Source organism: Budorcas taxicolor, chromosome 21 (genome assembly GCF_023091745.1).
Source record: "Budorcas taxicolor isolate Tak-1 chromosome 21, Takin1.1, whole genome shotgun sequence".
NCBI lineage: Eukaryota > Metazoa > Chordata > Mammalia > Artiodactyla > Bovidae > Budorcas > Budorcas taxicolor.
The window spans coordinates 33084016-33100630 of record NC_068930.1 but is presented as its reverse complement, the minus strand read 5'-3'; the positions used below and the strand labels follow the sequence as shown (position 1 = coordinate 33100630).

Genomic DNA, 16615 nt, shown 5'->3' with positions numbered 1-16615 from the left:
CCACCAGGGAAACAGCTGTTGTTGACTGGTTGTCACTTTTCTTATGAATTGCTTTTTTAAGCTCTCTGCCTATTTTTCTAGTGGGAAGCTTTGCATCTTTCTTAGCAATCTGTGAGATTTCTAGACTTCTTAGTGATTCTTTATATATTAATATTAGGTTATATTAATATATAAAACATTAATATTATACATTAATATTGTCTGTCTGCAGTCATCTAACCATGGGAGTTGAGATGTTAAGAGATGAAGAAGGTGTCTTCCTGCCTGTGTATCAGAATTTTTTATACCAAATACTGTTTAATTATCTTCCTTGGAAAAATGAATTTTTAGCATATTGAGAACTCAAATGATGACTGTTCACTGATGAGCAAGATTTAGTAAAAGAAAAAAATGTAGTTTGATTTATTAAATGAGCAATTAAACCAATGGTGATTAGACTTTTACTCCTCCAAGTGGAGAAGTAAAGAAATGAACCAATGAAATAAGAGCTCCTGATTGTGAAGTCTGGTCCTTGGGGCAGAGTCAAGGCTCTGCTCAGAGGGGCTGGCTACTGGAATAATGAGGAGTTGGGGTGTGGGTGGGTAGGCAGAGCAGTTTGTAAGGTCTGAGTCCTGGTTGTAATTGAATGCACTCCCCCTTAGAGTATGCTCATTCTCACAGCAAGTCCTTGACATAATGAGGTAAATCTGCCATTACATGCAGATGACATGGAACTATCTATAGAAAACCCTGAAGGTTCAGTTTAGTAAATCCAAGAACTATCAGAACTGATAAACGGGTTCAGTGAGGTAGCAGAATGCAGCGTTAGCATACAGAAATTGGTCGCATTTCTTTACACTAACAATGAAATAGAGAGGAAATGTAAAAATAAAACAATTCCTTTCAAAATCACATCAGACAATAAAATAAAATACTTGGGACTAAACCTGACCAAGAAGGTGAAGGAATTATACGCCGAGAACTATAAATGTTAATAAAGGAAATGGAAGATGATTCAAAGAAATGGAAAGATACCCCATGCTCTTGGATTGGAAGAATTAACAATGTTAAAATGGCCATGCTACCCAAAGCAATCTACAAACTGAATGCAATCCCTATTGAATTACCCATGATATTTTTCACAGAACTAGAACAAATAATCCTAAAATGTATATGGAACTGGAGAAGACCCAGAACTACCAAAGCATCCTGAGAAAAAAGAACAAGGCAGGAGCTATATCCCACCTCCTGTTTTTGTAAAGTTCTGTTAGGACAAGTATGGTCTTCATTTGTGTATTTCCTGTGGCTGTTTTTGCACTCAAACGGCAGAACTGAGTTGCTGGCACAGAGACCAGAAAGCCCCTCACAGAAACAGTGTGCAGTCCTTGGGCTACAGAGAAGTGAAAAAGGCCATCTGTGAATTACTCGAGTTTGTCCAAAATATTTTGTAAATATTTTTCTGATTTTAATATTATGGTATTCTTTGCCAAAGAGAAGTTTCTACTTATATGTGTATAAATCCACCAAGATAATGATTTCCTTTCCAAATGGTGCACCAACTGTCAATAGCTTTGGTCCAACACTTTGTTTTTGCCCCACCAGTTAGAAACACTGCACTCAGTGTGTCTACATGGCTCGGCTGTGGTCCCTTTGCCTCATCTGTCTATTTTGGCACCAATGCCATAGTTTTTTAAGAAATTTTATTTTTAATTGGAGGATAACTGCTTTACAATACTGTGCTGGCTTCTGCCATACAACCACATGAATCAGTCATAAGGGTACCTATGTTCCCTCCCTCCTGAAGTGCCCTCCCACCCCCCACCCCATCCCACCCCTCTAGGTCATCACAGAGCCCCGAGCTGAGCTCCCTGTGCTCTGTTTACATACAGTAGTGTATGTGCTTTAATCCTACTCTCTCAATTTGTCCCTCCCACTCCTTCCTCTGTTGTGTCCACAAGCCTGTTCTGTCTGCATCCCTGTTGGTGGCCTGCAAACAGGTTCATCAGTACCTTTTAGATTCCATACATATGCATTAATATGTGACATTTGTTTTTCTTCACTCTGTTTAACAGGCTCAAGGTTCATCTACCTCATTAGAACTGACTCAAAGGCATTCCTTTTTATGGCTGAGTAATATTTCACTGTGTATATGTACCACAACTAACTTATCCATCCAACTGTCCACAGACATGTAGATTACTTCCATGTCCTCAGTTCAGTTCAGTTCAGTTCAGTCGCTCAGTCGTGTCCGACTCTTTGCGACCCCATGAATCGCAGCATGCCAGGCCTCCCTGTCCATCACCAACTCCCGGAGTTCACTCAGACTTGAGTCCATCGAGTTAGTGATGCCATCCAGCCATCTCATCCTCTGTCGTCCCCTTCTTCTCCTGCCCTCAATCCCTCCCAGCATCAAAGTCTTTTCCAATGAGTCAACTCTTCGCATGAGGTGGCCAAGGTACTGGAGTTTCAGCTTTAGCATCATTCCTTCCAAAGAAATCCCAGGGTTGATCTCCTTCAGAATGGACTGGTTGGATCTCCTTGCAGTCCAAGGGACTCTCAAGAGTCTTCTCCAACACCACAGTTCAAAAGCATCAATTCTTTGGCGCTCAGCCTTCTATTGTAAATAGTGCTGGAATGAACACTGGAGTATATGTGTCTTTTTTGATTATGATTTTCTTAGGGTGTATGCCCAGTAGTGGGATTGCTCCATCATATGGTAGTTTTATTCCTAGTTTTTAAAGAAATCTCCATACTGTTCTTCATAGTGGTTGTATCAATTCACGTTCCCACCAACTGTGCAGAAGGGTTCCCTTCTTTCTACCTCCTCTCCAGCATTTATTGTCGATTTTTTGATGATGGCCATTCTGACTGGTGTGAGGGGATACCTCAGTGTAGTTTTGATTTGTGCTTATCTAATTATGAGTACCACAGCTTTTTAATTATTATAGTTTGAAAATGTTTAAATATCTGCATTTAATTCTTTCAGAATTTTTTTCCCTTGTCTACTCTTTCAGAAAACTTCATGATCATTCAGTTGAGTAACACTCCATCCCTTAGTTTCAAGGTGATATTTGCTGGGAGTGTGTTAAAATGGTAGATTTGTTAAGAATGGATTAATTAATGATACTGAAGCCAGGCAGAGTATATAGAAAAACTCTTAAAGATTGATAACCATCTATTCTAAGCGCCTATTGTGTTTCAAGAGCTCCGGTGAGTTAAAAAAATACAGGGCCAAATGCACACCTGTGGGTCACAGTGAGGTCTCAGAAGTCAAGTGTCCCCTGGAGCCTCAGGCCAGGGAGAAGGGAGGAGCCCTGACCCTGGTGCACAGCGAAGCTCCAGGTTCTAGGCATCTGTTAGCCTTTGTTATTTCATTTGATTTTTATCTCCTAATTGCAACACTTAAAAGCAAAAAACCCAACCACAAACATCCTAAAGCCAGACACCTGAAGACTGGCCACAGGGATAATGAAGGAAACCTCTGGGTAGGACTGATAAGGGTGTGCTGAACACGGATCAACTGAAATGCCAAGGGCAGAGGCAACCCAGCTGTGAGCGGGATTTGTACTCGATTGCACTCCTAACCTGGCCTGTGGAGGGAGTGACCCTGGGAGAAGATGCACCGTTTTCTTTGGCCTAGGAACTGAGGAGGAAAACAATCTCCTCTGTAGGTGAAAGAAAAAAAGTTTTAAAACACGACACATACCAGGCTGAGAATGACAGGAGGTGAGCACTGTTTGAGGGAGGGAGTCATCTGAGGACTTAGTTACTCAACCAGCCCCGGGTCTGGTCCCACTCGTGGAGAGTTGTCATCCAGCACACCCCTGAAGTGAATTGGTTGTTTTCTTTCTTAAGCAATTAAGATGCAGAGGATGAAGGGGACTTAAATGCACAGTACTGATCAGCAGTCTGGTGCCCCACGCACTGGTTCTAGGGATCACGGCAGAGGAAGGACTGGCCACATTTTCTGCCGTGGGTGGCTCTATGCTGCTGCTGTATTCCTGGCCCTGAGGCCAATGGAGACCTGGTGCCCAGGGGCCACCCTGACCTGATGACCAGTGACGGGACAGCATGCCGAGCACCGACCACATCCTTGAGGTGGCTCATCGGCCCGAGTTTCTCCTGGGCTTTGGGGTCAGCATCGGGGGAACCCCTGGTCGTCCTAGGTCACTGCCTGGGGCCCCACCGCGCCGACCTGCATGGTTCAGGACCTGGCCCTCACTCTTCCCCTCCTGGCCCCTCTATATGCAGAGAGCCAAGGGAACCAACGCTGGCTCCACCCGGACGGCCAAGACTGGGGGCCTGTTCCTATCCTGCACGGGGAGCAGAGCGTGTGGCTTGTCGACACTGGACACCCTGTTCCCACAAAGGCCACCTCAAGAGTGGCGTCTCCACAGGTGGAGCTCACACACATGAACCCGCCCCAGGGGCCACTGCAGGGTCCGGCAGACGCTCTGGACACTGAAGGGGGTGTCCCCGCCCCCCAAGTCCAGCAGGTCAGACAAGTCCAGAGCTAGAAGGCAGGTGTTTACACTGCTCTGGGAAAGAACAGTCTTTCCAAAAAATGGTGCTGGGCCAACAGGACCTCCATACACAAAAGAAGGAACTTGGACTCTCACCTCACACTATACACAAAAAGTGATTAAAACCAGACCCAAGTCCTAAACCAAGGAGCTAAAACTATAAAACTCCTGGAAGAAAACAGTTTTCAAGCTTCTTTACCTCAGGTTAGGCAATGGTTTCAGCATGATGTTAAAAGTGAACGAAAACTAGAAAAAATAAATTGAATTTCCTCAAAATAAAAAATGGCTGCATCAAAGGGTACTATTAATAAAGTAAACCATCCACACACTGGGGAAAAAGGTTTGCAAATCTCATTGTTTGGTAAGAGTCTAGTGTCCAGAATATTTAGAGTTCCTCTAACTTGATGATAGAAGACAAGCCAGTTTCAAGATGGACAAATGACTTGAACAGACATTTCCCCAAAGAAAGGATAAAGTGGCCAATAAGCATATGAAAATATGCTCTACATCACTAAGCATTAGGGAAATGCAAATCAAAACCACAGTGAGACACTACTTTTCATCCACTAGGATGGTTATAACAAAAGAGAGTGCTGGTAGGGAACTTAAAATCCTCCTATCTTGATGACAGGCACTGTCTGGCCACTGTCAAATTTCCCAGCAATTCCTCCAAAAGTTAAATACAGACTTACCACATGGCCCAGGAATCCCACCCTAGGTACACAGCCCAGAGAACTAAAAACACACGTCCACACAAAAACTTGTACATGGATATTCATAATATTAGTTATGAAGAGGGAAAAAAACCTCAGTCGTCCATGAAGTGATGAATGAATAAGCAAAATGCGGTCCATCAATACAACGGGAGAGTAGTTAGTCGTAATAAGGAATGAAGTGTTGACACTGGCTATAATACTGATGAACCCTGAAACATGATGCTACACAGAAGAAGCCAGTGAGAAAAGGTCACAAACACTGTGATTCCCTTTATATGAAACGTCCAAAAGCGGCAAGTCCAGAAATAGAACACAGGTTAGGAGCTGCAGGGTTACGAGGGGTGGGGAGTGGGGTGACTGTTGAACATGTAGGGATTCCCCACTGGGATGATGACCAAGTTCTGGAATTAGATGGTGTGATGGCTGCACAATACCGTGAATGTACTGAAAGCCATTAAAATGTACACTTGAGAGTGATTAAAGCAGTGGAATTTATATTATGTAAACTTTACTTCTAGGAAAAAGCGAAGAGTGGTTGAGGAACTGTGGCTGAGTCAAGTCTAGGGTTAACCACAGGGTTGAAACACAGGAGGTGCTGGGACCATCCCAGGAGCCACTGACCTTGCTTCTCCCGGTTGCGGACCTGGGACGGCATGTCTTGGATTTCCAGCGTCCATTCTCCCTCGGCCTTCTCTCCCCAGCAGTGCACGGTCATGAACTCCCAGTTTGTAAAGCCTTCATTGGAATGATCCAGCAGTCTGCAATCGGAGTCGCGGGGTCAGTCCAGAGGGGCCCAGAAGGGATGGTGGGTGGACCCTGGCTGTGCAGCACCACCCTGCAAGGTGCCTGAACGCTCAACCTCGGCAGGTCCCCAAGCGCTCACTGAGGAAGGCGGCCAAGTGGCACTGGTGGTGCCCAGCATGAGATGGGACTTCATCCCCCACCCTAGGCTCCTTCCCCACCCTAGCTCTCACACGAAGACTCCAGGCCCAGGGATCTGCTGCAAGCCCCCCTCCAGTGACTGGCAGAGCTGAAATGCCCTCTCCTGTCCTGGGTTCTCTCCATCATCAATAAGTGCCCTCATGCTCCACCCCAGGAGGGTTCCACAGAGCTGTGATCCCAGTTCCTGGACACTGGAAAGTGATGGCAGCGGGGCCACATCACTCCTTCCTGCAAAGCCACAAGGTGTCATAGAGAAGGCTCTTCCGAAATGCTAACTTGTAGAGTAAAGGAAACACTCACATTGTCTGAGAGCAGCATTGTTCTCCAGAAGATAGGAGTGAGGAACGTGAACCACTGCTCAGCCCTGGGAAGAACATACCCTCGCTTGGGCCCCAGGGCTTAGCAGGTCCTCTCAGGTGCATGTGGGGAGAGAAAACACAATGGGCACCGTCCCCACCTCCAGGTCCCCACAGCTGCACGTGGGGAGAGGAGACACCCTGAGCACTGGCCTCATCCCTCCAGGTCCCCACAGGTGCATGACCCCCTCGGGCTTTCCTGCTGGACCTCCGCCTGGGTCCACTTTCTCAAGCTGGCTTCAGGCAGAAACAGGGAGCAGCTCATGGGCGCCCTCTATCTCCAGCCCTCAGACCCCGAGAAGAAAGGTTTCCAGGCTCCTCATGGATGGAGGAGCCTGGTAGGCTGCAGTCCATGGGGTCGCTAAGAGTCAGACATGACTGACCGACTTCACTTTCACTTTTCACTTTCAGGCATTGGAGAAGGAAATGGCAACCCACTCCAGTGTTCTTGCCTGGAGAATCCCAGGGACAGAGGAGCCTGGTGGGCTGCCGTCTATGGGGTCGCATAGAGTCGGACACGACTGAAGCGACTTAGCAGCAGCAGCAGCAGCATCTCACTCTTCCTTCACAACCTGTCTATCTCTACCTCTAATGTGTAGGGGCTCTTTACTGTTCATGAGAAACTCAGATGTTTCATGTGATGTCAGACTCAATTCCCAGTCGGGGATTCTCTAAACGTCCACCATGCAGAAATGTTTACAAAGGGAGCATGCTCTACACAAACAGTGAGGGGAGGGGAAAACTGATACTTTCTTTTAAGAAACCACCAAGGTCAAGACTGATCTTCACAGAAGACCCCCGATGAATGTAGAATAAAGACAAGCTCTTTCTGGGATTGAGGGACGTAAGACATCTGCTTACTTGAAGCAAAAAGCAACCTAGAATCCCAAAAAAGCCGCTGAATTAAGCAAGATCAAAAATAAAGTAGGTGATCGATCCCACACTTGATCTTAGCTGAGAGGTCAAAAAGTGACTGGATCCTGAAACAGACACTCCTGCTGTAATCCCACAGCCTGCCCTGGAAAGATCCAACTCCCAAGACTCAGCTGATGGCCTTGGGCTCAGTGTGACCCAGGGCATGGGCAGCTAGGAACCAGGTGAGCCCAGGTTCATAGCCCTCTCATCTCGGGGCTCCCACCCTGGGCCTGAGCAAGGAGTGGGAGTTAGGAGGGGAGGAGCACAGAGTCTGGTCCAGCACTTCTATTGGGTTATCACATCTAGTCCTCGTAACTCTGCTAGCTGAGATGGAGTAACCCTCAGGATGCCTCCAGAGCCAAGGAGCAGTGGTACCCCCATGCGCCCACTGGCCCGTGGAGGAGCAGGCTGCAAGCTCCGGTCTCTGGGTCCCACAGGCCATGCCTGAGAGGTGACCTCAAGAGGGTCGGGAATGAGCAGCCATGCCCGGCCTCAGCTGATGCAGGGAAAGGCCCTGAGCTCTCTAGTGAGTGTCTGCCCGTGGAATGCAAGCCTGCTACCGGACAGCTTCCAATTTCTCAAGAAGACTAGACTTGTGGATTTTTAAAGGAAACTTCTAAAAGTTCTAACAACAACTCTGGTTGCAAAATAGCACAAAGCTGCAGCTTGCTGGCTAGCATCCTCAAATGCTTGTGCCCACATGGTCCCCAAGTGCAGAAGGTGGCCCGGGCCCCCTCTAGAGGGGAGACACCACTATCACTCTTGTGCTATGACGGGGAGCCCAGCAGGGGCATGCATCTCTCCACCAAACAGACAGCCAAAGCCTCAAGGTTCTGAATGTCTGAAGGCTAGGCTGCAGGAGGCTATTTCTCAGGTTTGGGGGGCTGCATGTGTGTGTCTCCAGAGCCCCCAACATGCTGGTGCCTTGCAGAGTCCTGTGACACTGAGCTGTGCCCAGCCCCTACCTACCCCTCGCCCAGCCACCCTCTCTGGACCCCATCCCCTAGCCCCCGGGCCCCTGCCCACCTGGACTCACCTCTTTGCCAGCAGCTGAGACCTGGTCCCAGAGGGGGATGTCAGGTGGATCTGCAGGTCCCCACGGCGCGGGTGGGAAATGGAGACGCGGGCCACCACATGCTCCAGGAAGCCCACGTGCTGGTCTGAGTGGTCAGCGCAGGCAGTGGTGTGGGCGGTGGTCCACAGCGTCTGCACCACTGGGATGCTCCTGCCAAGGGTACGGGTTGGGCTAAGGGTGGGGCTCCAAACCCCAAAGTTGTGCACCAGGGGATAGAACAGGCCTCCTGGTCAAAGCCCCTTGTGTCCCCCTCTTAGACACGCCTGTCAGAGTCACATCACCTGCCCTGAAGGGGTTGATCATTCTGGGATTTGCTCAGAGAGACTTTGTCTTCCTGTGCAGACTCAGCCTGTACACCCAGAATTCGGCCCCCTCAGTGTGGCCAGCTAGTCTCCTGAGCAGCCTAGGGTATGAGAGGCTTTAAAATCCCACCACTCTATCTCAAAGACTGGCCTTGAAGATACAGGTCATGATGCCAAATGCTAACAACAGCAAACACTTCCTGAGCTGACTACATGCCGGGCACTGGCCCCTGGTTTGCATACCGACAAGGATCAACCCATTTAACCCAGAGAGGTCACAGAGCTGTGGGGGCGCAGAGCTGGGACACATGGACACATGTGAGGCTCCGAGTCCCCTGTGTCCACCTGAGCCACGCTTCCTACATGGACCCACAATCACGTTCAAGAAGCCAGGAAGTAGGAGAGGAACAAGGGACCTGGGGTCACTGGTGGGGGCCACGCTGACTGGACCAGAGGACTCTTCACGGAGGCTGGACAGGAAGTCTGCTCTGGACGGTCCTGATGGAAGGCTGGCCCCACCTCCCCCACTCCACAAAGGGAGTTTGTTCTCTGAACAAACCCAGGGGAGTTTACCATCTGGGGTGGACTCTGGGGATAGGCACCATACCCTGATCCCTCAGGATTCCCCAGACGGAGCAGCCAAGCCTTCCCCTGACACTGCTGCAGAGCCAGGCCAGGCCACCCGCTGATGCTTTACGTGCATAGCTCACCCTGACGGCCTGTGAGCTTAGGAAAGGCCACCCTCTGCCCAGCAGCATAGAAGTAACTCTGCGACGCTGGGCCAGCACTCAGTTTACTGCGGGGAGTGCTGTTTCCACTACGCCCGACTTCCCTCTGGGAAGGGGGCTTCCCCCAGAGGGAGCTCCCGTGTGGGCTCAGTGTCTCTGGAATTAAATGGCTTGGCTCGACAGGGCCTGAGTCATAAAAAACAATCAAAACACTTAAAAACAGTGATGTAATTCCCGCGGAGACTCTCTAAATATTTGAAAACATGACTTGTATACGTCGTAAACTGACTGGGCGATGCTTACTTCTCCCAGTGCTTCTCCCAGGTTTTACTATCACTGTTTAGTGGTCAGCAGCCACGCCCAGCCCCACGGGCATTCACTCATCTCCAGGTGAACTATTCCCGCCTCCTGCATTGAGGAGGCAATGTGGGTGCTGGGGAAGGGGGTGGTGGACACTACCCTGTGAAGACTCACTAAGCAACCTTACATGTCCTCATCTGAAAAGCAAGACAACGGTGAAACTGACACAAAAGTCACAACCAAGCTCCCACCCCCAACCATCTGCCAGCTGGGATGGGGAGCAATCACTCTGCTCTAGAAATGCATCCCACCTAGGAAACCCTGCTACCAGTGATGAGGGGCCTGACCTCAGGGTACAGGAACAGAAGACCTTCACACTCCCCACAGCTGCCTCTCCAGCCTGGCCTTGGAGCTGATGCCCCAGGAGGAAAGTGCATTTTAGGGAGCACACGTGGCATCCTCACTGAGGTTGGCAGAGCCTCTTGGGGACCCCAGCTGCCGGCCCTTCCTGAGGGCACACAGACTGGCCGGGCTGAGCACAGAAGCTGCCGGGTTTCAGTCAAATCATTCACAGAAACACAAAAGCAGGTAAGCTGCACGTTAATCACAAAAGCTGATCTAGAAAGATCGTAAAGCTCCCAAGATAACTGAGAACCTTCTTCTGCTACTAAACTCTGAAACTGTCATCTGTGCACAAAGCCATCTCTCCAGGACCCCAGTGAGCCTGAGGACTTCAGAGGTCCCTTCAGACCCAGTGATATTCAAGCTGTGGGGGTTGCCCTCCTGGAAAAGGGCTCTGGGGACAGAGGTGTGTCACTTCCTGCTGAGCTGTGCCAGACTCAGTGCTGGACCCTCCAGGTGCTCCTTCACCCTATGCCCCTCAGCAGCTCCCCTCTCAGGGAAGGTGAAGGGCAACCAGCCCAAAGGCTCACAGTCACTTCCTAGATCTTGCATTCAGCTTCCTCCAGTACATGACACCACCTAATTGCTCGTATATCTGTACAGACAAGTTCCCAACTTACTAAATTCAAGGCACTCACCTAGTCACAGTGCTTATAATCTTAGGGCATCCAAGTGACGTTCAGAACCAGAGGCAGAACTGTTTTTGAGTAAACCAAGTGTTGGGAAAGAGCAGGAGAAGCTGGGCAGCAGCAGGGTGCCCCCGTCCCCTCCGCTCTGCTCAAGCTGGGGGGCCATGGCAGTCAGCACAGGGACCTCCCTCCACTGCCGTGCTTTACAAATTGTCTGTGGTAACCCTGCAGCAGCCCAGTCCGTCGGCAACCCTTTTCCAAAAGCATTTGGTCACTTCGAAGATCTCTGTCACATTTTGGCAATTCTCACAATATTTCAAACTCTTCAATGAACTTTGAAGCTTTCACACTTTTAATAAAGTTCTGGTAATGTTTGATGTACAGTTGTAAAAAGATTACGACTCACTTAAGGCTCAGGTGATAGTGAGTCTTTTTTTTTCTTTTAGCAGTAAATGTCATTCTTTTTTTTTTCTTTTTAGCAGTAAAGTACTTCTCACTAAGGTAGGTACATTGTCCTCTTAGACACAGTGCTATTGCACACAACAGACTACAGTGTATCAGAAATGTAACCTCTGTATGCATCAGGAAACCAAAAAGTTAATGTGACTTGTTTTATTGCAGTGATCTGGAACTGAACCTGTAACATCTTCCAAGTCTGCCTCACTTTGCACTTCCACCTGGAAGACCCCTCCCCAGCGTAGTTTCAAGCCCAGAAATGCATCCTGGCTCAGAGTGTTTCAGAACCCCTGGGAACCTCACTGTATCTCTCCAGTGTCTATGGTGACTTCTTAGAAAAATGAGGACAACTGTATCATCCAAGTTCCAATACTCATCTCAGAAGCAGGGAGCATTGGACTTCCCTGGCACTCCATTGGTTAATACTCCATACTTCTACTGCAGGGAGCATGGGTTCAACCCTGATCTGGGAAGATCCCACAAGCCGTGGAGCAACTAACCCCGTGTGCCACAACTAAGGAGCTTGTGCTCTGGAGCCCGTGTTCTGCAACGAGAGAAGCCACTGCAATGAGAAGCCCGTGTACCACAACCAGACAAAAGCCTGCGCAGCAATGAGGACTCAGCGCAGCCAAATTAAAAATAATAATAATAATTTCCAAACCTCACACCCGTGTTGGGGGTTTTGAATGAGTGAATCCATACACACAGTGCTTAGAACAAAGGCTGGTACACAGTAAGCGCCTGATAAACATCACCCATCAACCCACTACATATGTATAAGCAGAGCTGTTATAAAAAGACCATCACATGTGGTCTGGTTTAACGAGACGCCAGAAGAGTAAACAGCATGTGGTTAATGTATAGTTAATTCTTGAACATCTAGAAATAGATGTTCTGCTTTGGAGATAACCCTGAGTCAAAGCTTTTAGTTTTGAAGTATCTTTGCATGGTGGGTGAGTTTTTTAATAAAAGACAAGCCACATTATACACACTGTCTGGATGGTAACCTTCCAAACCTGCTAAAACCGAAGACGAGCAGGTCAATTCTTCTTGCTTGGCTGTCCTTCAGCATGGAGTTGGGAGGCACAGATGTCATCAACTGTCCAGCTGTAGCTGGGTCTTTAAAGATGTAGGGACATGCTAGCTAGAAAATCCTATGGGTCAGATAAGATTCTTAAAAGCTGGGACTCTTTTTCATTCACGGGAATTATACTAAGGTTGATTTTCACTTTTAGAAAGGTTATAAAAGTGTCATTTCACCCTTTTCTATCTGACACCCCTAGACTTTAAAATAACTTTGCTCAGGCAGATGGCACTGGTCATCACCCGATTTACTTTCCATTAATTGACAGAAACTTCTAAGTAGGTTTAAACCGTTTGTACCCCAAACCAGTCAAGAATGCCATCTTTGTGTGCCTGCATGTTACAACAGAGGCTGGGCCTCCACTCATATTTCCAGTGTCACCTGTATGGCCTGTACAAGTCATTCTCAAACATGAATGTGCCCAGTGAGGTCAAGGGACTGGCCCTCCTGCTGGGCCATACTCCACACTTGCTGATAGCCGCCCAGCCATGCTTGGCCCTTATGCCTGTTCTGTGGGTGCCGGGGGGCTGCTCTGGGGGGCGGGTGGGTGAAGGCTGTAATCAGGTGGCCCGGGGAGATGTGGAGATCAGTATTTGGGAACAGGAGTGGGGGAAGGGCTGGCCCCTGAGGGTGCGGGGAGGACCAGCCCCTGGGGAGTAGGGCGGGCCTGGCCCCTCTCCTTCCTCACCACCCCACTCCCAAGGGCGCCGCTTTCCTGGCCTCTCCTGGTGGCTCCACGGCCTACTCCATGAACTTCAGGGATCCCAACAGACACAGGCTGCCATCCCCGTACTGCCAGACCCAGGATGCACAGCGTCCAGACAAGGGGGTCAGCATGGCCTTTCTGCAGAGAATGACTGACCACTCCCCCGACAGTCCCTGATGGAGCCTGCCCCCTGCCCCCATCACCGCCTCTCTGCTGTGCTGCTGGCCCTCTGCCCCTCTGGCCTGAGCCTGACTCAGGTTCGGGGTGGCGCTGGACAGAGCCCACCAGCAGAGGGACACCAGCAGGGCCTAAGCAGTCCTCCAGGGCACAGGGGCTGTGACGCCCATGTCTGAGCACAGGCAGGATCTGCAGAGAGGGCAGTCCCGGGACTCCTCTGGTCATGGTCGGGGGGACTGTCTCCCTAGACAGGACATACCCCAAGGAGGACTGAGGGGTGGATGAGGGTGGAGAGCTCTTGGTACTCTTCATTCCTGCCCTGCACATGACCAGGGACACCCAAGCCTCTGGCCCACAACCCCACACGACCTCACCGACATCACCACGGACTTGCCAGGACGCCTGCACTTAATCCCAGTGAACACGGTTCTCCGAAGTTTACACTGAGGTGGGCTCGTCCTTCCACTCAGGAGGAAGGGCAGGGAAATGAGTCCCATGTGGGTACAAAGGTCTGCACAAGATGCCCAAGGAGACCCCCTCTTCCCCCTCGCTGTCTCTCTCTCCCTCCCTGTCCCCCTCTCCTTTTCTCTCTGTCTCTCTCTTCTCTCTCCTCTCTCTCTCTCTGCTCTCCACGGGAAGCACTAAAGCTGGGTCTAGGACACTCACAGCGTTCCTGGATTCCACCATGAGAAGGAGAAACCAGAAAGAGGCTGAGAGAATGAACAGCCATCCTGGGGGACCCCTGGACCAAGAAGCATCCGTGGAGAGGGAGCAAGGAGAGGCAAGGGAGGAGAAGTAGGTGTGTGGGAAGACTTACTTTTCACCTTTAAGCCAAACCATCCGAGCAGCTTAGTCAAAGCTACACAAGAACCTGACAAAGGAAACTGGCCATGAGCACTGGGGGCGCCAAGCACCCTGGCTCAAGTGACCCCGGCAGGCAGGCTGTGACCACAGGTCAAAGCAGGCATGTGACTCCATGCGGAGCACCCGGCTGGTGGCCCATGTGTCCGTGTCCTGGCCCTCACGTCCCTGGGGACAACCGAACCTGTAGCTGAGTCTGTGGTGTGGGACAGCTGGCTGGCTGACTAGTCCTGCGAGGCTAAGGCTGCTGAACGCAAAGACGATTTTCCCTTAGAGACAGACGTATGATTCTCCTGTCCGCTGGAGTATGTGGCCTTTCCCTCCTCAAAAGACAGAAACAATGTCACACTGTGTGTGACGGCTGCGCCCCTCCACCCGTGCTGTCTAGACTCCATGGACCAGCACTTAAAAAACAAAATAAAATAAAAATAAAAACAACCCTGCGCCACCGAGGCACCACTCTCCCATCTTAAAACTATTTCTGGCAGGAGAAGAATGCTTCATTCAGGAGTCGCCCGACAGGGAGGCCGGCAGGAGGGAAGGGCTGCAGCCCGGACACACCCCCGGGCAGGCGTCACGTAACCTGGAACCTGAGGACCTGTGAGCCAGGCATCTCCCAACCAACCATGCAGAAGAACGTGACAGGCCTCCTCAGGCTCAGGGAACCTTCTACTTTCTTCCGAATTGGACAGTCTAAGGCTCCCCAGAGAAAGAGATGCCTTCCAGCATCAAGAGTGAGACCTATCTGCTGGCTGACCAGCTGGTCAGGCGGGACGAGCTGGCAGTCAGTCTTCACTATCAGCATCAGGAGGGAAATGTAATTTTTCCAAAGCTCCCACTGTGTAGTATTCATCCAACAAATACTTTCTGAATTCCTACTGCACACAAGGCTTCAACAAAAAGTACTTCCTTGAAAATTTTATCACAAAAGGGCATATTATAAGAAGCGGATGCCTTCAAGGAAAAGGCGACCTCACAGAGTGATCTATTTTTGTTGACAAAGCAAGAACCACTTTCAATCACCTCATCATTTTTTTAAAAAACACAGATTTTACAAAGGTTATAAATGCTAGAAAGGAATGCATCTCATTCTTCCATTCTTCACCAGATTTTAAGGCCTAGAGAAACACTCTAAGAAAGGGTAAAGGGGACAGTGGAACAGCAGAATTCAGGAGAATCATCTGAGCCTAATGGAACAGGGTTCTCGCCATTTTGGTTACTTGACAGCTGAAAATTTTAAAACAAAAATTTTAATGAACAAATGCAACTGACTGAGAATAACTTACACAAAGGGCAGTGCTCAACCTTGGCAGGAAGGTGAAGCCAGGACTCTGCAAAACACGGCTCGAGGCAGGTTAAACCCCAGCGCTTAAACCTTCCAGTCATCGGAGCCCAAACACAGCGACACGCTGTGGTGTTCCCTAGACACCAGACCCTGCCTGCAACAGAGGAGCAGCAGGGCTGCCACCCCGGGCCCTGCGGCAGGTGCCATTGCTGCCTGTCACCCCAGCTGGCAGGGCAGCGCCCTCCTCTGGGAGCTCTGCTAAATACACGCTAAGAATTTCCAGTCCTCGTTAGGGGCTCAGGCTGAGGGAGCAACAGATAAGAGGGAAGGATATCAACAGCAAAAGGCCTCGAAACAGTCCTGGAGTGAGAAGCGATCCCTCTACCTGTCTCATAATCCACAGGGAAAAACGGCAGACACATCTGCAGATGCACTGCAAGTGTGTACACACACGTGCACGCACACAAGCATACACACACACACACTGGCGTGCACACGAGTCTCCATCGACAAGCACAGAAATGCACGTGTGAACATCTGCCCCCAGCCCCCCCAACCCCCAAACGCCCACCAGCAGGGCCCAGTGCATGTGCAGGAGCCGAACTCACCTGGGTCTCTTGTCAGTGAAGGCAACACAGGTGTGCTGCGGGGGCACTGCCATCCATTTCTTGGCCTCCACGACCAGGGCATCCGCATCCACGAGGCCAAATCCATAGAGGTGGCTAACTGAAAAGACAGGGCCTTCAGATCCAGCCCCCCATGCCCAGGGATGGTTGCCTGTGTCCCGCCATAGCTGCAGGGCCACGGCCAGCTCCAGAGTGCCCTGGCTGCAGCCCCTGCCCCCCAAGGACGCACCAGGGTCCCAGCAACCTTACTCTCTGGACAGAACTCTTTCAGACCAGGAGTGAGGGCCAGAAAATGTGTCCCGTTTGGGTCCAAAGTGAAAGAAATGCTGGGAGGGTCTAGAACTTTCTTTCTGTGAGATGAGGACCACTTTCTTTAGGTTAAAGGGAATTCTTGGCATCTGTGCTCCCAAGAGAGCCCCTTGGATTGCAAGGAGATCCAACCAGTCCATCCTAAAGGAAATCAGTCCTGAATTCATTTGAAGGACTGATGCTGAAGCTGAAACTCCAATACTTTGGCCACCTGATGGGAAGAACTGACTCACTGGAAAAGACC

At 49.9% G+C, this 16615-nt stretch overlaps 1 protein-coding gene across 3 annotated transcripts in view; it reads right to left on the bottom strand.

Annotated features, from left to right (window-relative positions):
* Positions 1-16615, bottom strand: part of PCSK6 (proprotein convertase subtilisin/kexin type 6) — a 171833-nt gene that overhangs the window by 35254 nt on the left and 119964 nt on the right. For all 3 annotated transcript variants that reach the window (XM_052659403.1, XM_052659404.1, XM_052659405.1), the window contains exons 11-13: positions 16045-16162; positions 8468-8656; positions 5840-5976 (exon numbers count right to left, since the gene is read on the bottom strand). In XM_052659403.1, the coding sequence (XP_052515363.1) occupies positions 5840-5976; positions 8468-8656; positions 16045-16162 (444 nt within the window). The remainder of the gene's footprint in view (positions 1-5839; positions 5977-8467; positions 8657-16044; positions 16163-16615) is intronic.